Raw genomic sequence first — 20,183 nt, 5'->3', positions numbered from 1 at the left:
GTTTTCTCTTTCTGGCTAATTTGAAACTGCTTGGAAGACTCACTCAAGTATCTTAGATGCTCTAACTGATTGGTAGGATCCGTATAATTACCGAACTTTTAAATTTACCTCTGCATTACCAAGAATTCAGGTGGCACAGAATTATTAATCTGAGAGTATATACAAGTACTGAAATAATTTTTTGTGTGAGGAGGAATTATATCTGTTTAATACTTTCTAGTGTATGTTGATTAAGAGATCTTTTGAAATGATTGACTTGCACTTTTAAATAATGTATTTTTGCTCGTGGGAAATCGCAATTATAGATAAATTGCAAAGGGAAGAATTTTTGCTTCTTTGAAAACCTTCCTTCTATTTTTAATGGTTGTCTGGTGAATTCATTAGTCTGCAGGATGCCAAGTGGTGTGCAGTACTTTGCAAAAATAAAAATGCTTTCTGATGTGTATAGTAGCTTTTAAATAGAAGATTAACAAGAATGTTAGCTTTACATTAGTTAAGAAGCAGCTGAGAAGTGAGACTTTTAAACAAGTCACAAATGTCAGCTACTCATTTTAAAACTTTGCTCTAATTTGAAATTTGTGTAGAAAGTGGGATTTAAACCTTGCTGTTTCTCATATGTCTTTATGAAAAGACTTTTCCTATGGTGTTGGTTAACTATAGTTCATTGGGTTTAACCATCTTTTATATATCTCTGGACTGCTTAATTAGATCCTACACACCTTCCTTCACCTCCAGCCCAAAGTAGCACTGGGTCCTCATCAGATTCACAACTCCTCTCTTTTAGCAATTGCAGTGAGTCATGCTGAACACTTACTGTTTAAAATAGGACTATTACGATTGCACCATGCAGAATTGCTTATGTTCTCTTTTTTGGTAACCAACAGGCATTCATTAACTTAGGAATCCATCCTTTCTATTATGTTATTTTTAGATGTTGATTATCTGCCCCCCCTTCCCCATAATATGTTCTGTTGTTTATTCCCAGCATGTTTTATTCCCCAATCAAATGAGAACATAGAAACAAAAACAAAACTCCTGTTTTGTACAGAACAGAGAAAATTCTTAGGAAGCTTTATTTGTGCTGCACGCCTTGAATAATTAGTCTGTTAATGAAGTAGCTCTATCGTGGGGGGGGGGCTTAGAGCAAAAATCCACAATAAAAGGGAGGAGAGCCTTAAACCGTGTGGATCTGCTTTCCTAATATTGGCCTAGTGAAGGCTTAAAGCTGTCAAGACAATTGCTTAGGCTGGTGGTTGCCAAACTTCCCCCCACCCCACAGACCACTTGAACATTGCTGAGGGTCTTGGTGGAGCAGTTAATGGTTTTCCTAACTGTTGTAGCAATTGTAGTGTGCTGTGCTAGATGCTGTAAGATTTTTCATTGCTTTTTCCATACATGCTGTGGACCACCTGTATGAAGCTCATGGACCACAATTTGGGAACCCCTGGCTTAGGTTAGCCTTCTCCAGCCTGGTGTTGTTGGACTACAACTCCCATCAGCAAGCATAGCCCAATGGTCAGGGATGGTGGAAGTATTAATTGTATTTATTTCACAAAATTTTTATACCACTTGATTGCAAGAAAAGCCCTAAGCAGTTTATGAAAATAGGTAAACTAATCACCAAAACATCTGGATGACACCAGGTTGGGAAAAGCTGAATAGGCATCCCTGAGCTTGCACCGACTCCTTGCCGTCTCTCCCCTCTCCCTTGTATCGTGATGTTACAACTGCGCTAGTGTTTTGCTAATCATAGTTAGCACCAAATGACAGTTTGCAAACCAGGTTAGAAATAGGATGCTACAAAAAACACTTGTGCAGACACGATAGTAGCCATCATTAGCTCCAAGACTGAAATGGAGTGGAGTGGTGTGGTGCTGTGGATCGCCTCCCAAGGGTTAGGCAGTCAGCTGGCATCACATCTGTACTGAACTTCTTTGAATGTAAGCCATAATCGGTTTAAATTACTGATGGGGGGGGCAGCTGGGTGGTGCGGAGCGCCGGGTTGGTAGGAGGGCGCTGTGCGGCAAAGCCGCGCGTAAACCACCAGCCACAGGCAGAAACGGGGTGGGGTGGGGGCGCCGGAGCGATCGGCACACCATGGCGCCCAGGCGCCCGACCTGCTTAAGACGGCCCTGAGGAGAGGTCTACATCAGAACCGGGACACAGGTGGAGCTGTGGTCTAAACCACTGATCGGAAGGTTGGCGGTTCGAATCCCTGTGGTGGGGTGAGCTCCTGTTGCTCTGTCTGAGCTCCTGTCAACCTAGCATTTCGAAAGCATGCCAGTGCAAGTAGATAAATAGGTACCGCTGTGGTGGGAAGGTAAACAGCGTTTCCGTGCGCTCTGGTTTCTGTCACAGTGTCCCGTTGTGCCAGAAGCGGTTTAGTCATGCTGGCCACATGACCCAGAAAGCTGTCTGTGGACAAACTCCAGCTCCCTCAGCCTGAAAGTGAGATGAACGCTGCAACCCAATAGTTGCCTTTGATTGGACTTAACCATAACATCAGAACCAGCTGTAAAGGCCTCAGACACACTCTGACATTAGCTCAGGCATACTCCACTCTTTTGCGTTTACTCTTAAAAATTAAAAAAATAGCTGCCTTGTGAAGGCTTGCTTCACAAAAAGGCAGCGTGGAAACAACATATTCTCAGAGAAGAAGTCACGTTCATCTTGCTACGTAAGGGCTTTCTTCCCCCACCCCCACCCCCTTGTCTAAAAAAAAAAGGGCACTTGTGATAAGATTGCCCCCTTGTTTCTGTAAGCAGCAGGTCAGAGATGGCACAGATTATTATCCATCACAATGTTGCATCTGTCAGCTGTGCGCTCCAGCAAGCCTCTTCCTCCTGGCAACTGCCTTGGGCCCCAGACACAGGATGTTTCACTGCAGGAAGATTCCTGTTCCTCCCTTACCATATGGTATGGTGCTTTAGTGTTGGTCTTATGAGCGTTTCAAGAGACTGAGCTATGTGAATCAGCTGGTCTCTGAATGATCATGTGCAAAATTATTATTACATTTTCTCAATTTTTTTTAAAAAATCTGATGTGCAGCATTTACTTTTTAACTGTGAGCTTTGGGTGAACATGGTATGTAATGGGGAGGGGTGTCTTATGGCTAAGCTTTAATTTAGATATATATGAGAACTTTTAAAGGTGCATGCTGAGCCACAAGTGCCATTTGGATTATGAATGACATTGCAGCCTCGTGGAATTAACTGGACACAGGTTGCATTTTTTAAAAGTTCAGAAGGATTATATCATCATAATTCAGGTTGCAGGATGATTCAGGTAAATCATCGTGTCTTCAGGTTGCAAGAAATGAGATTCCTACTAAGATCTTTCTGGCAGTTTGAAAGCAGAACAGACTCCCTCGAGGGGTGGCGGACTCTCCTTCTATGGCTGCCTGTCATGTATGAGCTAGCTGAGATTCCTGCATTGCAGGGGATTGGACTAGATCAGGGGTCAGCAACCTTTTTCAGTCTTAGGCCGGTCCACCGTCCGTGTGGGGGGCCACACTATATTTTGAATGAGTAGCATAAATATTATTTAGATGCTGTGTGAGTAAATCTATATAGTTATAGTGGCTGCAGTCCCTATGCACATCTAAATATTATTCAAGGTCAAATCTTATTTTCAAATCCTAATTGTAAGGGAGCTTTTTTTTTTTAAGCTGGCAGGAGAAGGGTGCAAAAAAAAAATTGCAGCAAGAAGGGGAGAGTCCAGGGGATAAAAGAGGAAAAAATGAAGGGGTGCCTGCTGTTATAGTCAACTCTTGATATCTTAAGCACATGTGCTAACCCTTGGCCTCTTTCTTTAAAAAAAATAAATAGCAGCATGCAGTGGGTTTGGTAAAAATGGTCATCCCTTGTAAGTCACTGCTTTTGTCTCTTATTAAATGTTTCCCAGATATGTATTCCTATTTCATTTCAAGTTTTCAATTTATTTATACTAGTCTAGAAAGTTTTTAATAATTAGCTGAAATTCTTAGTATTTTCACAGGAGCCATTTCTTGATGGTAGCCATTAAGGTGCACCAGAACTAGCTAATTATTGGGATCTCTTCAGGTTGTTACATGAAGTGGAAAGGCACATTTATTGGATTTCAGGGCCCTAAAGCACTTATTTCAAGGGTATTTCTGTCATCTTAGGCAGGGTCTCTCCTTGATCCCACTGGTGCTATCCATCTAGGCTCTGCCGGATTGTTTTGTAAATGGTTCAGTGCAGTAATACATTTGCCAAGTGGTGCTGTGGCTGTAGATATTTTGGTCAGTGTTTGCTTTGAAATTCAAGGCAGTAAAAGCTGAGTAGCAAATGTGCCAGGTTGCAAAACTTGGCACAGACCCCAAAGTGTAGGTTTTCAAGTCAGTACAGTTTGTTCATTAGCTGGCAAAATACTTTGTCTGATGTGTTCCAGCATAGATCTGGCATGTATGAACTATTTCTCAAACTAGTTTATTTTATGGTTGTAGCATTGTGTTCTGGCATATCATTTACAGCATCAGGTTGGAAACTATTCCTGAAATCCCGCTCAACAACACATTTCCTCAAACTTTCTCCACATTTGGCCTCAGAACAATCCCATTCTGAGTTGCGCTGAGACTGATTTTCTGTTATTTACATTATGTCTACTAGGAAACATGCTTCCTGCCCCATATATTTGGTTAGTATTGTCATCTTACCTTTCACAAACAAAAGATAAATATTTGTATTAACTAAACAGACAGGCATCAATATGGTGAGTGTGTGGTTAAAAGTGGGAAACTGTCTTTCATGCATCTATCACTGCTATAAGTGGCATACGTAGCAAACAACTGAACCCCAAATGATTCAGTTTTGATCTCTTAATGTGTCTCTATAGTCTGCATCCTCGTGTGTACAGCATAGGGTGTTGGTACTTATTTCATCTCCCAACCTGGAAATGCCAGAGATTGAATTTGGGACCCTTCTACCGAGCTATGGCCCTTCACCAAAGTACTTGCATGCTTTTAATACCCTCATAGGGAGAGACCTAAGGAAGGCTAAAGATTGCTCCACATTTCAAAATTAGATTAGGGGAAACTAAGAGTATTTCATAAGAAGGCCTGCCTCTGACTATTAGAATGATGGTTTTAGCTGTTTCTTTGTTTCTTTCTGGCTTTTGTAGGTGGGGGAGACATTGTCTGAATCATATTTTTACAGCCTTTGTGCTAGCTTGAGAACTGATTGCGTTTAATGAAAGGGCTGGTGCTGTGCTGTTTTATTATTTAACAGGTTTTATTTATGTATCTGGTTTTAATTCTATTAATGTTTAATTGTTTTTAATGATTGCTTTCTCTATGTTTTAAGCGATTCTTGATTTTATCTGTAAGCAACCTTGAGTCCCATCAGGGGAAAAGGTGGGGGTATGCATAAATATAATGATCATCATCATCATCTTTCACAATTAAGGGACTACTTATAAATTGCTTGTTCTGTCTTCACAGGCTAAAATTGTTTGGGGTTTGGGGAGAGACAGAGACAGGAAATTGGGAGCAAAGTAGCTCTGAGTCTTACAAATCAGAAGCATTAAAACCAGATACAGTTTCACATTTGAAATTTCCAGCTAATGAAAGGGAATCTCTCCGATGTTGCCTCAGTTTTCTAGGTTAATGAGCAGTGCCACTTTCTGATGAAACAGGCAGATCATAAATGACCAATAATCAGTGACATTTCTCTTCCTACTGCACCTGTGGTGGGGGAATTGGCTTCTTTTTAAACCACTGAATAGTGACTTCTATTCATCTTCCAGGTTTTATGTAAAATATTTGGAAGCAAAAGTTAAATTGCACGTTGCTTTCCTTAACTGCGCTGGGCTGCTCCAGAATTATAACATGGGTATGTTTAGACCAGGCATCCCCAAACTCCGGCCCTCCAGATGTTTTGGACTACAATCCCCATCATCCCTGACCACTGGTCCTGTTAGCTAGGGATCATGGGAGTTGTAGGCCAAAACATCTGGAGGGCCGCAGTTTGGGGATGCCTGGTTTAGACAGTGCTTAAAGGCTTGACTTGCCACAATTTTTCCTCCCTTGGGATGAGCAAGACCTCCAACAGGCATACAGTACTACTGTTTTGAGCAAGATTTCCTCTTCAGACTCTAAATTGGATCAATTCGCTGAAAATGATGTGGAATAATATGGAGGCATCTTTCCACCTGCAATATGTGAATTCTTCCTATTTGTGTACATGCTGTGTATAATTATGAAATAGTGATAGTCAGAGATTTATTAATATGAGAACGCTATGTCAAATGGTTAATCACAAAACATTATATCTTATTGTTCAGGTGTGGGGAACATCCAGTCCTCAGGCTTAATTAGGCCCACTGCAGCATTTTAGCCAAACCACACTCACCTGACTTGATATTGTTGCAATTTATTACCCACTTTTCACCCAGAGGTCAGTGGGCAGGGGAAAAAGTGACTGGGCCAAAAGTGACTTCAGAAACATTGTGTACATGCCTTCTGGAGAGCCAGAGATCACCTGATTGGCAGGACCTCAAAGTACTGTGCAAGAAGCTGTCAAACTTGGCTTGTGGGGAGTAGGAGCGATATGGATCTGGCCCATCAGATGCATCCAACTCCCCTTCCACCTGGTATATCTGGTCCTTATTTTAAACTCTGAAAGCAGTGGTAGGTCTGTGGATATCCTCAGTTTTAAACTTATTTGGAACCTCAGTAAGCCTATTTTTTTCTCTGCATCAGGGTGGAGAGCCTGTACCCTTCTCCCACCCTTGGCCATTGGCCATACTTCCTGGGGCTGATGGCAGTTGGAGGCCAACCATGTATGGAGGGCCACAGGTCCCTCCCTCTTACTCTGTGCTGAGCACATCCTCTGGGATTGGACAGGAGGGCCATCAATAACATAAGCATTCAAGGAACCATTTCTTGTTGCACTCTGTTGAATCCTACTCACGTGTCTAGTTGTAGGTTCCTGCCCCCTACTTTGTGTTCTGGGTCTCTGCATCATATTGTGTGTTTGGCCTTTATTTTGGTAGTTAGCTTGAAAGTATTCTGGTTCTCTGAACAGGTTGAACCCATGTTCATTCTTACAACTAGTGTGGAGGTCAGTTTCACATCTTGCTCCTGGAAAGGCCTGTTCCCTTAAGCCTTGACCTTGGCACTTCTGAACAGTTGTTATCTGTTGCAGCTTGTAGGGTCCAAAGGAGGAAAGGGCTTGGCTTTACAGAGAGATTGTTGGATCATGTAAAGGCTGGCCTTTAGACAGCGCAAGAATGGGGTTTAAGAGATTTTCTGCAGAATATAAAAAGCCATTTGATGGTTCTGTACAGTATCTGTACTGTTGCACTCAGGTAACGAATACCTTGAAAATATGACTCTGTTGGTGAGTTTGTGAGTCGGCAATGGGCAAGCCAAGCATACATCTGCCGTGAAAAACCGCAACCTTTGCTACAGCTTTATTTCTGCCCAAGTGCCTTCTTATGCTCCATCAGTGTAAATTCTGTGGAGGAGCAATCTCTCTGATTTCTGTGCCAGCAGGATCTGAGCAGGGTCATCTTCCAGTCTTCACTCATTGCTGATTTTAAGACGGGGAGGGAGGGACTGAGCCAGAAGCCTTTTGTAGATAAAAGTCAGAGCTGGGGGAGCAGCTGCTTGTCCATCACTGCCTTCTGGGTATGTCCTGCTGAAAATAATATGAATTTGACTTTGCCTGCAGTGTACTTCTAGCTAATCAGAAGCATGGTTTACATATAGGACACTCAGGGAATTGCCTAACAGCCTGCTAATTAAATACTCGCTCCATCCATTGATTTTGTTTTCCCAAGAGCTGCCTTGTGCCATCTGTCTAAGGGGGCAGTCTGAGGTCCTGTATCCTTCCCTTAATTATTCATGCAGGTCTGTTCGGAAGCAGCTGGCAGTTCGGATGCAGCTGGAGAGAGGTGCCTTGCAGATCTGACATTTGAGCCTCTCCTGACCTGGCCATGAGGTGATGGTCGCAAGAATACTGGTTCTGTAGTCTTCATGCATTTTTTCCCCATTACAGATCCTTTGGCCTGGAATTTTAATTTAGCCCTTTTATTACTTTTCCATTCTCTTTAAATTGGTCGCTGCTGGAATTCCAGTTTGTACACAATACATCAGGAGTGTGGGAAACAATCCAGAGAGGGTTTTTTTCCCCTTCATGTTTTGTATGTGTGTGGAGAGGCTATTTTTGCGTCTTTCTGGTGGCTGGTCTCAGGAACACTGGTTGCTATAGTAATATTAATAATAACATCACTTAGCATTGTGAAATACCATTTGAATGTTTGAGATGAGGTTAAACTTAGGATTAATTTATCATTCCTGGTTTCAAATATAGCCCTGAGGCGGGCACACACACACTCCTACACAAAAAAACCCCTTTGGTTTAGCAAAGTGACGTTTCCTGTAATTGCTGGGTCTGAAAGGGCAAGCCAGAACAGTATTTCCATGACACAGTAAGTTCTCCCTGTTTCCTTAAATGGCATGTTTTAAAATGGTGTTCACTTCCTCAGGATAGGTAAAACATGAACTTAACACCTGGGAAATTAGGAATATCAAATTAGTTAGCATTGGTTATTTTCTGAAATGTTTTTGAGGTCTTATTCAAAATGCCAGGATGTGCTTGGCAGGGCACAGACCCACTAATGTGACCTTTACTCCAAACGAAGTAGATCAGCCCACACATGAAGACTCATAAGCAAACAAAACTCAAGACGATGGGGAGGGGGTTATAGATCTCTGTGGTATTTATCCACTTACTTGGAATGCTAAAAAAAATGACATGCTCATCCTGTTGTGTTTTCACTTGCAAATTCTCAGTGGACATGCCAGTAGGCTAACCCTCCCTCCCACCTTAGAGTGTGTGTGTATGAGCCAATTTCTGACACACTATACTACTTCTTCAAACAAATTACTCCCTTAGCTATTCTACATATATGATCACAGTGAAGCAGAAGAAACTACTGGTAGTCACTGCTTCCCTCTGTTTTCCTTAGTAGGTATTCTAACAAAATGGGCAATTCTATGTATTGCATAGCAAGCTTCCAGCTCAAGGTGACTTTCGAAGGAATCCAGTTTATATATAAACCATTTAACAGTGACTTTGCTCTCGGCTACTTCTAAATTTATCTGTACTCCTGCCCAAAGGCATTAACCATGAATGCAGGTGCGAATGTTTAGAGGTGTGTAGGACCCAAATGAGCGTATTGAACTGAGTAATATACTTCTAGTTAAATCAAAAGTGTTCCCCCCCTTCCAAACCAGTCAGAGGAGGAGGGTGCTCCCTCTTCCCTGCCTCCCCCTCTCCACATGGAACCAATTTGTCTGCGCTACAGAAATCCTTCCTTTTTCAGCAAAATAATAATAATCAGCATTTTTTCTTTTGTGCAGGTGATGTTGTGGATATCTATCAGCGAGAGTTCCTAGCGTTAAGAGACCGCTTGCATGCTGCAGAACAGGAGAGCCTCAAGCGATCGAAGGAGCTGAACCTAGTCCTGGATGAGATAAAGCGAGCCATCTCTGAGAAGCAGGCCCTGAGGGATATAAACCGGACGTGGAGCAGCTTATCTGGTAAATCTGGCTTTAACAAGGATGAGCTCATGATACACTGAAGCTGCAGAGAAGAAGCTTCTCCACAGATCATCAGATAGACAGGCATGCCTTTCCACAGGGAGCAGGTCACTTGGATGTTTTGTTGAGCATATATAGACTGAAACTATTATTGGTAGGGCCAGTGTGAGTGGCATTAAGACAGTTCCCTTCACCTATAACAGGCACGTCCAACAGGTAGATCGTGATCTACCGGTAGATCACTGGACGTCTGTGGTAGATCACTGGTAGATTACTGGCTCCCCCCAAAGAAGCTCAACAACTTTGGCTCCCTTAATAAAAGCTCAACATTTTTGCCCTGAACCCCAAAGAAACGGGGCTTTCTTCCCCCTAAAAAAAGCCTTTGACAAAAAAAACCTTTGACAACTTTGACATGAACCCCTAAAAAATGGGCCTTCCTCCTTCCTGAAAAAAGCTCAACAATTTTGACCTGAACACCCCAAAAAGGGGTAGATCACTGCCAGTTTTTAACTCTGTGAGTAGATCACAGTCTCTTGGGAGTTGGCCACCCCTGACCTATAATATCAAACCCTCACTATGTATGTGATGTGAATATGATGGGGGAAAGGTTGGAAATCCAGTAAAAACATATACTGTAGTAATCTTCAACTCACCAGCTACTGTCACATGGTATGTGAAATATCTGTGAAAGTTATACTTCTATGCGCTTAAACTTTGGCAACCGACTTACTTGTCTCCTCCTGCTTATGAGTCTGGTCCCTAATGAATTGCCTCAAATATCATTCCTCGCACCCACTTGCGCAGTTGTGCTTTCAAATGGCCTGACTGCCTGCTTCTTTCTTTTGCAATTATCCTAGCTTCCCATAGGCCAAGGACGGGGAACCTGAGACTCTCCAAGTATGTTGAATTACAGTTCCCACCTTCCCTGACCATTGGCTATGGTAGCTGGAGCCAGAGCCTGACAACATCTGGAGAGCCAAAGGTTCATCATTTCTGCTTTGGGCAACCTTGTAAATGTTGCTTCCTTCTGCTGTGAAAGCCCATTCTTGCCTTCATAGGCTACAATGGTAGCAGAGGCAGCCTGCAGAAGATGGCCTTCAGTGCTCCATAGTGGTGATTGCATAAGCACGTCAGAGGGGCTGAATGTGGAATTTTTTCCTTTTCATTATTTATAAAAATTCATGAATGTAATCAAGAGGGATGTATAATATAAATACCATTTCTAAAATAAAAGTTTCAATACAGCTGCTTTTAAACAACACTTTACTACCCTGAACAAAGTGGTTTTTTAATGACTTGTTGGAGTTTCTGATCACTAGTGTGTTCAGTCTCCACAAATAGCACAGATTTAGTACAAATGGGACAAAATTAGGTCCTTGAGATTTGGTAAGAGCGCAGAAATACCAGGTGCAAATTTAGGCCTTTTTGCCAAAGGTTTAAGTTTTATTCTTCTCTCAATTGACTTGGGTGTGTGCTTAACTGTCTTGAGCCTTAAATAATTCCTGCTAAACTTAATGGGATTATTGGGTACAAGTGAAAAAGATTGGACTGATTAACCCAAGTTAAGTGATCATCTCAGCTGGCCAGATGGTGCTATGAGTGGGCATGCCCCTCAAGCTTAACAATCTCCCTCCTTCCTCATTATAACATTGGGGGAAATGTCAGAACGTTCCTCTTTCATTCTCTCAAACAGATGAAACAAAGCTGAAACTCTGGAATATCACTAACAAGAATGTGCTGCATCTCCCCACCATCTTCCATCATTTGCCTCATTTGCTGTCCAAGGAGAACAGCCTGCAGCCGGCTGTCCATGTTGGACAGGGACGTACCGGAGGTAAGTGGATGCCATGGACTTCTTGTTGCTCTTTAGGCCACTTCCCTTCCAACTCTTCCCCCATGCCTACTGTTTCCCATACCTAACTGGGAATTATCAAATGACAAGCTAAGGATGCATAAGTTGGGACTGATTTACATGTTACAGCTGCTGCCATACCTAGGCCGCTTCCTGTGGTGGCCATTTTTGAGAAGCCGGACAGTTGTTTGGCCAGCTTCTGATACGGTTGAGATGGTGCTTCCATGGAAAATAGCTTCCTTTTAACCTGCCAAGGGTATGTATGGACATGAACTTCCCGTCCTTCTCATTCTGTTTGTGTGCACAAGCCAGCAGAGGCTGAAGGAAGCTCCTGAAAATGGTCTGGCAGGCAGTTTGCTTTGCTAGAGTCTCTCCTTCAGTTATGTGAACTGTTCCTTCTGCGCTTATCTCATTATACACCACTTTGTGGCACAGATGGCCAAGATGACCTGCACAGGCTGAGCACGAGTGCTGTGTACCTTCCATTCAGAAACTGTCTTAGGGGTATATTGCCAAGGCTATATTATTTTAAGAGACAATGCTTTACTGCATAAAGGAAGGATCCCCACATTGCACCTTCAGGTACCCCTGCTGGTGTCTGCAAAGCCCCCTCAATTTTCAAAATGTTTTAAATTTAGTTGTTTTATTTTAGGATGAGGTTGTTTCATCAGGAGTTACCTTTCTTTTGGAAGGAGGGTGTTGCCTGCCTTTATTATTATTATGTTGTTGTTGTTGTTGTTGTTGTTTTGACATTTAGGTATGTGCATCACCAGGTTTTCTTCTGTGAAATGGGTATTTTATGGTACCCACAACAGTTTCTTAGATTTGCAAGTGTGCCCACTGGCCTAAAAAGATTGTGGGGGCCCTGGTATAGTGTGTCTTTTGAGGATCTGGTTAAGCTAAGCCAGGCATCCCCAAACTTCGGCCCTCCAGATGTTTTGGACTACAATTCCCATCATCCCTGACCACTGGTCCTGTTAGCTAGGGATCATGGGAGTTGTAGGCCAAAACATCTGGAGGGCCGCAGTTTGGGGATGCCTGAGCGAAGCCTTTGTTAGAACAAACCCAATCCTCCAGAAGGTAAAATACTTGTTACATCTCTACTTTTGATTCCCTCAAGTCTTGTTCTAGCAATGTAGGGCAGATTCTGCTTCCTCAGTCAAAAGCAATATGGTGTAAGAGGACTCTCTGCCAGCTTACAATCCCTGGATAGCCACGGTGGCCACTGCTACACATCCATCTATACTGTGTTTGCGGGTATTAGTTCATTCTCCAGCAGAAACGGCTACTGGGTGGTGCAGAAGCGCTTTGCTAGCTTTCTGGAATGTGGGTCACTGTTGCTTACCGGGAGTGGGAGGGACAAGGTGGCCGGGAGGTTGGTTTGGTGCAAACGTAGTGGCAGGATTACCATATTTCACCCACTAGTGCATTTGCACTATGCCCATCTTCCTGCTGTCTTGCCCCTCCTGCCCCCCCCCACGTGAACAATGACGATCAGTGATCAGCCTGCCATAAAGCTCTTGATGTCCTGTTTGACAAGCTACCTTCATTATCCAGAATATATGGAGAACTTTGCTGAAAACAAGTAGAAAAGGAAATTGAGGTGTGAAGTATGACATGAGAAAGTGTTGTGTTTTTTTTAAGCAAGCTAACTTTAACTATATTTTTGTTCTGCTCACTTACAGTATCGATAGTGATGGGGATCCCTAGTGTCAAGCGGGAGGTGCATTCCTATCTTACAGATACCCTAAACTCTCTGATCTCAGAGCTCAACCAGCAGGAAAAGGAAGACACTGTCATTGTTGTCATGATTGCAGAGGTAAAGTTATCATCTCACCTCCGAATCCAGCTTTGATAACTCCGTATCCCTTTATTGTCCATCTGACAGGGACTTGATGCTGATCCAGGAGCCAGCATGTAGTCATGAAACAGCAGGATGTCTCTCTCCACATGGCTGCGGGCCAACCTCTCCTTTGGCACAGGGAGATAAGTCTAACCTCAGGCTGCTGTCCGACAAGGATCATCGGGCACATCCCGCCAATGGGGCCCAGCGGGCTGTTTCCAGTGTGAAACAATGCTTGGATGCACTCAGCTGTAGAGGGTCAATATGTTAGCAGAAGGCTGCATGGCTGTTGCCAAGAAGGCACTTGTGTATGTCTCTTTAATTTAAATTGCACTCAGCTTGTTGACCTTTGCTCCAGCAGAATGCTAGGCAGCTGTTCTAAAAAAAGGGGGCCTGGTTCAAAATTGCCTTAAGGGTGTTCTTTCAGGATCCTGTGCATTTGCTGCCAGCCCCTGCTAGAGATCCCTAAAAGAACCTTAACTAAAAAATGCATAGCGCAGCCTATGCATTTTGCTGTGCTAAATGCCTCTCACCATAACCAGCTTCTGGATTGAGAGCTAGGATGACCTTTGCACATTAATCTACTGTGGCCACTTTTTGTCTCAGGGTTTGTGTGTGTATATACAGTATTTCTTTCATGTAGCAGTCCCATTGGGATTATTTGTTTCAAGCTTGAAACAAATTAGTTTTTCTTTCTTTCCAGAAATCCTTTCTGCAAAAATAGCCTTCAGTAGCAAATTATTTCTAAAAGAACAGCAGCCCTTAATGACTCCTTTACTGATTCCCTTTTTCAGCATTTATTGATGGTATTTTTTGTATGTGGAATTCCTTCCCACTTTGCAATTAAGCAGAAGAAAATGGCTGCATTTGAGGAGCAAATGGCTTCTTATCCTAAAACGGGAGATACAGTACTTTGCTTAGCAGAAAGGAGAACTCAGGGCTGCTTCACATCAGGCCCAGTACAGAATATACTCCAGCAAATGGTGAGGCTCTGGAGCCCAGGAGGAGGCACTGCTGGTGTTGTTGCCACCATACCTTATGTGGCTCAGCTGTATGGCAACAGGAACAGTGCTAGGGCAAATAAACTGAGTGGAGTGCCAGAACTGTGCAGCATGCTTTAACTCACTGACTGCTGCAGACATGGGCAGGCAGTCTACCCACAGTGGGGGAAGGGCAGCCACCAGTAGGGGACCATTGAGACCATCTTGCCCAAATTTTCCCCAAGACTGGAAGTTGGGCCTGCTTCACATATATATATATATATATATATATATATATATATATATATATATAAACACTTAAGTTGATCTGTAATGTATCAAGGGGTGTCTGAGTCTCTCTTGCATTTCATGCGTGCACTGGAAAGCCTCTGTGTGCCTTTGTTTCTTGTTTTGGATAAGATACTCATGCTGTCCTTTTCTTACTGCCTGGATACATGTTTTTCTTCTTCAAAGAAAAAAAATGGCATGTCAAATAATTTTAAGGAGCTTGATTGGCACGCTTTGTTTGCCTGCAGACCACACATTTTAATGTCTCCATCTTAGCTTTTAGCCAATGTTTGTGCATCTTCTGAGAATTTTAAGGAGATAGTGAACTTGAAATAGCTAATGGGTTGTATTTCAGGTTGCCCAGAGTGGAACTCCACTAACTGCCCCATTAGGCATAAGAGGGGGATGCAATTTTTGCTGACTTCCCCATGCCTCTGCACCCCCTTTTTCTCCCCCAGTTCTGCTCTGGACAGTTAGAGAACACTCTGGAAAAGCATGGAAAGTGGCACTAGGGGCTGCCGGGAGGGGGTGCTTAAATTGGTGAACATCACCTCTACTCCCCCCCTTTTCTGCATGAGGCTCTGCTAAAACAAAGTCACTTCCACAAATGAAAGAAGAATATCATTATATATGTCTTTTGAATGTGTGAGGAAATTTGAAGATATGTTGCTCACCAAGAGACCACGGTCACATCCACACCCTACACTCGCAGAGCTAACATTCCCAGCATTCTTGACAATCTAGGATTCTTTCTTTGGGGCAGGGGGAACCTATGGCTGCTAAAGTGGTGTCCGGGTGCTTTAAGGCACAACTGAAATGGAACAGGCAGAGTTCCTCTAAATTGGGTGTCTGATGAGGAAGTGCCTTACAGAGCAAGGCAAGGTGGCATTTCCTGAAGGCACATGTGCGCATCTCATTTTCTGGTGCCAAGTTCTGAGGCAGTTATTGGAGCAGATGCGTGTTGCACCCATTTACGAAGAACATAAAGCACCTTGTTATAAGAATCTTGAGGTCATATATATATATATATTTGTTCATAAAACATGTACATGAATGTACAGAAACATGTCTGAAGCAGCACAGGAAGACAGGCCTGACTGACACCATTTTGACTCTCTCTCTCTGACCAGGTGTTCCTCTGCAAGGAAGAAGGGGGGTGGGGGGAACCTTCTCATTGTCTCAGGAATTAAAGTGATAATCCCTGGCATCCTGATACCTGAGTGCCAGACAAAAGGGTGTGATTAACTTGGCTGGGAAACAGGGAAATGTAAATATCTCTTTTTTGTTGATTAGGTTTTGGGGGCAGGGTCCAGGATGCTCAGATTACTGCCACCAGACCTCCCCTTTCATGATGTACCTATGATGAATCTAGGGAGGGCGGTATTGGGCTACACCCCTTCTGTGACATATGGATGATGCTTCTGGGGGGTGGGCTGAAACCAATTTCAAATTTCTTTTTAAGGGCAAGACACCTTTTTTGGGGTTCCTTCCTTGTTCTCCTGCGTGAGAGGAAGGACCCTGTTGCAACAGCGAAAATAAAGGCTTTGCTTCTCAAACTTCTCTGGTTGGCCTCTGTTATATTCTCCAACCGATGGAGAACCCAATAAGGGAATAAGGGCAGATTTTTGCCTATATCAACCTTGTCTTCATTTTGCTTAGATCAGAAACCACTCCTTGTTTGGGAAACGGAAAGCATCCTTGGATTCTTCCCACCTCCCCTCCAAATGTACTTTTATTGTTCTCTTAACATTGTTTCCAAGATGGTTCTGATCTTGGGCATAAAATCCTGACCTTTCATTCATTCGTTATTTTGTTTTGTTGCCAGATCTCACTTTTCAAATTGCCTTATCTTGCTATTAGGAGTCCGTTGAGAATGTAAATGCATACTGCATCTTCTAGAGTAGGAAATGTAAAAATAAAGTGTATCTGGCAGCCCTTGGCAAGACTAGCAGCACTTGGCAACAGGACAAGCATGTTGGCATAAGTAGGGCTAGTAAGCATGATCTCTGAGGTACAGAATATGCATATTGACAACTTCTTAAATCTGCCTGTGCTTATTGACTTATCCTCTTCAATTTTCCTTTGCAGACAGATCCACAGTATACAACAGGAGTGGCAGAAAATATCAAAGGCCTGTAAGCAGCATTCTTTCATCCTTTATTAATATTGCATTCACCTTAGGAAAAATACCAATTTTTACCTTTAATTAAAAAATGAGAACAAAAGTTGTTGTTTTTTTACATGTTATGTTTTCCTCCTGAGGAAGGTTTTTCTTTCTTTTTTTTGCTAAGCCTATGCATTGAGTTTGCATGCTGGTTAAGCTTTAATTTTCCCTCCCCTGTTAAAACCAGTTGTGAGTCTGCATCAGTCATGCCATCCATTTATTTCCCGTTTGTTTCTTAGACTATCAGGAGAGTCGTTATTTTGGAACAGCAGCATGTGCTATATGCTGCCTTTGGCCTGTATTTACGTTACTTGTGGGCTCCATGTCAGTTAACTGCTGCCTTAAGAGTTACAGTGGTCCTGGGCAGACAGTTCTTGTTATCTTCATTCTACAGCCTGTTCACAGCAGGAGAAGCGGCTGCTTGCCAGCAACACAGACCTCAAACCAAAATAAGGCTTAGTTCCAACATCAATATCCCTGCCATGATGTCCTTTGCTGCATTAGGGTTATATTCTGTCTCCCTGCTGCTCCTACCAGGTCTGCATCTGATTTCTCCAGAGCTCTATGTCAACCTAATAGTTATTTTCCATCTCAAAGCATTCTGTGGGTTTTCCTTTTGCAGTGTCAGGGTTTTCTCATCAATAAGTTGCTCAGGGCGTTTTCTGGGGTTTTTAAGGATTTGGATGGGAGGCTCTGCTGTATTTTTTATTTTACTGTTAATGATTAGCAAGTTTGTAGAAGACACTGGGCAGGAATTAGTAGCACCAGTGCTCAGAGGACAAAAGATTTAGAAGATAATACCGGTAGTCCCCGTCTTCATTACTACTTCTGCATTCTGCACGTTGCCTATTAATAACAGCAGCTAAGATCAAGACCTGGAAAAAAGGATGTGACCTACTAGCTAAAGTTTTGCTCCCTGAGCTGCACAGGTGATGAGAGAAGGCTCTTGTAATAGCTAAGGTGGGAGTCATTGTGTTTCCAGTGCTGATGAAGAGTCCGTGGCTTATGTGGAGCCTGGCAAACTCCTTTCAGCTCTGGACAAAACCACACAATTAACAAGTCATTATAGGGTCGACTGTGTAATGGACCCTGTGATGAAATGGATGGACATTGTCTCTATCAAATGCCTCAAATGTTTCCCTTTTATCAGTTTAGCAGTTTGATTTCTAAACACATGCACACACAGGCATGCACGCACACAAATGGCTTGCTTTATCTCCCTTAAACTGAACAGGCAGAACCATGTGGGGAGGGGAAACACAGTGGTGGCAAATGCTATCTTCAGTTCAGATGGCTTAGAGGAAAAAGCAATTGCTCCTGTATCAAGAGAACAGCATTCCCAATTAGAAGCCACAGTTCAGATATTGCAGAAAGAAGATTAATTGAAAGGAACACAAGGTTGTCAACAGGAAATGTTGAAGGAGCCCAGCCATCAGATACAGTAATAACAACACATTAAAAATAAAAACTAAATGCAGTTTTTAAACGTTCTAAAAACAGTTACAAACACTCTCAACCAGCTCCTACTCCAACACTGGCTGGTGGTCAGGGATGAGGGCAGTTGGGAGTCCCAACAACATCAGGAGGGCTACAGGCCCCACATCCATGAACTACTAGGGGGAGGAACTGGTACCCAGTTGTCGTTTGTAACAATCAGGACATTTAGCACGTAATACGTAAAAATTCACAGTAAATGAACAAGCAGAGAGACAAGCCCTCATACTGAGCAGCATTCAAAAGTAATGTTCGTGTAAGAATGGGGCACGAGTGTGGTAGGGAAATCTAACTTCACCTTCTACCAGCTGCTGTGAGGTACAGTATTTGAGAAATCCAAAGCAGGGGGTGAGCTTTTCAAAATGGCAACAATTCCCCCTGCTGCTGTTTCTTCTGTTTTAAAATAGGACCTGAAAGCACAATACCTCCTGTGGAGGTTTTCTTCCACAGACCTTTTAATGTTGTCCTGCCCTGTGGTGTGCCATGATTTTCAGGCTATTAATCGCTTGTGTTAGGTTGCATTCTCCTCTCTGCAGAAAGTGAAAGCTTCTTCCTTAACTCCCCCCCCCCCCCGCCTCCTTCACAGGTTCCCCAATGAAATACATTCTGGTCTTCTAGAAGTTATTTCACCTTCTCCACACTTCTACCCAGACTTCTCTCGTCTCCGGGAATCCTTTGGCGACCCCAAGGAAAGGGTCAGGTAAGAGAGAAGCCACTGGCACTCTGTGTTTGTCCAGCCCCCAGCCCCCAAGCATGGCTTTGTAAGAGAAGAAAACAGGCATTTAAAGGGAGCAAGTAGAGGTTGTTGGCTGTTGAATGGCCTGTACTTCTTTTCAAAAATGTATTTGCCTAAGCAAGCTGCTCAAATTGTGTACAGCGCTGTTTCTTTTTTCTTGTGGCTCCAATGCAATGCGTGCCTTAGAGCTAGTGCCATTATTCACACAATTGCTAATCATGTGACAGCTCTTTTCATTTAACATAAGCAGCAGCTGTGGCAAAGGGTGGGTGGGGGGACAACCTTTGCTCCCACTGCAGTTCTGATCCAGATGTTGTCCCCTCCCATGGCTATTTGCATCAGGAAGGAAACTCCCACTGGCACCCACAGGAAAAAAAAATTCTTAATGCAAATAGCAGCCAGAAGAGGGGTGGATAGAAAGCTGCCTTATGCCGATTCAAGACTGTTGTTGGTCCATATTGCTTACACTGCGTGGCAGCAGCGCTCTGGGAATTCAGACCAAGGACATTCCCAGCCCTGCCTGGCTCCAGTGATTGAACCTGGAACTTTTTGCATGCAAAGCAGGTGCTCTGTCACTGAGCTATGGCCCTTCCACACGAAAGTAGGGACTGTGGCAGGGACAAAGGGTTAAATCTCTTACTCTCCCCTGTCTCCTCATGCTGCAGTTACAATCTGGACTGAACCGCCTCCCATGACTGCTGTGTTACTTAGTTTTTTAAAACTACATGTTGCTCCCATGAATAACAACAGATGTCGTTTGGTCCTAAAATCACCTAGAGTCCAAGCTAGAATGATAGCTATGCACTCAGAATAGATCTGGAACTCATTATGGTCTCAGAATGAGAGTGTACCGGATTCTGAATTCCCTGCTGAACTTGTGTTTTTCTCCATTGAAAGCACCTGCTGCCTGCCAGCAATGGAACAACTTTCTGCCTTGTGTGCCATTATAGTCTTTCTCTATTTTATAGGTGGAGGACTAAACAGAACCTAGATTATTGCTTTCTAATGATGTATGCACAGTCCAAAGGCATCTATTATGTCCAGGTAAGTTAAACATTGGCTAAAGTATAGATTCTGTTGCTCCCAGCAAGGAACATTTTGTCTGGGTCCTTGATCAAACACAAAAGTATGTGTGGGAAGCCTGTGTTTTAGAAGGGGGAGGGTACATACAGTAGACCATGTTGTTCATTATTTTGATCTGGTTCTTATGCGTTGCATTGAAACTATTAATTTTAACTCTGTCTCGTTCTTGGGTAAGACC

The 20,183-nt window shown here is 43.1% G+C and overlaps 1 protein-coding gene across 2 annotated transcripts in view; it reads left to right on the top strand.

Annotated features, from left to right (window-relative positions):
• The window catches only part of MGAT4B (alpha-1,3-mannosyl-glycoprotein 4-beta-N-acetylglucosaminyltransferase B), an 80,566-nt gene that overhangs the window by 39,299 nt on the left and 21,084 nt on the right, over positions 1-20,183 (top strand). For both annotated transcript variants that reach the window (XM_035105635.3, XM_088661999.1), the window contains exons 2-7: positions 9,386-9,565; positions 11,259-11,399; positions 13,103-13,236; positions 16,617-16,663; positions 18,773-18,886; positions 19,891-19,966. In XM_035105635.3, coding sequence (XP_034961526.1) covers positions 9,386-9,565; positions 11,259-11,399; positions 13,103-13,236; positions 16,617-16,663; positions 18,773-18,886; positions 19,891-19,966 — 692 coding nt within the window. The remainder of the gene's footprint in view (positions 1-9,385; positions 9,566-11,258; positions 11,400-13,102; positions 13,237-16,616; positions 16,664-18,772; positions 18,887-19,890; positions 19,967-20,183) is intronic.

The sequence above is a fragment of the Zootoca vivipara genome, chromosome 2, assembly GCF_965207765.1.
Source record: "Zootoca vivipara chromosome 2, rZooViv2.hap1.1, whole genome shotgun sequence".
Taxonomy (NCBI): domain Eukaryota; kingdom Metazoa; phylum Chordata; class Lepidosauria; order Squamata; family Lacertidae; genus Zootoca; species Zootoca vivipara.
The sequence above is the reverse complement of the archived record's forward strand: the minus strand, read 5'-3'. Positions and strand labels throughout refer to the sequence as shown.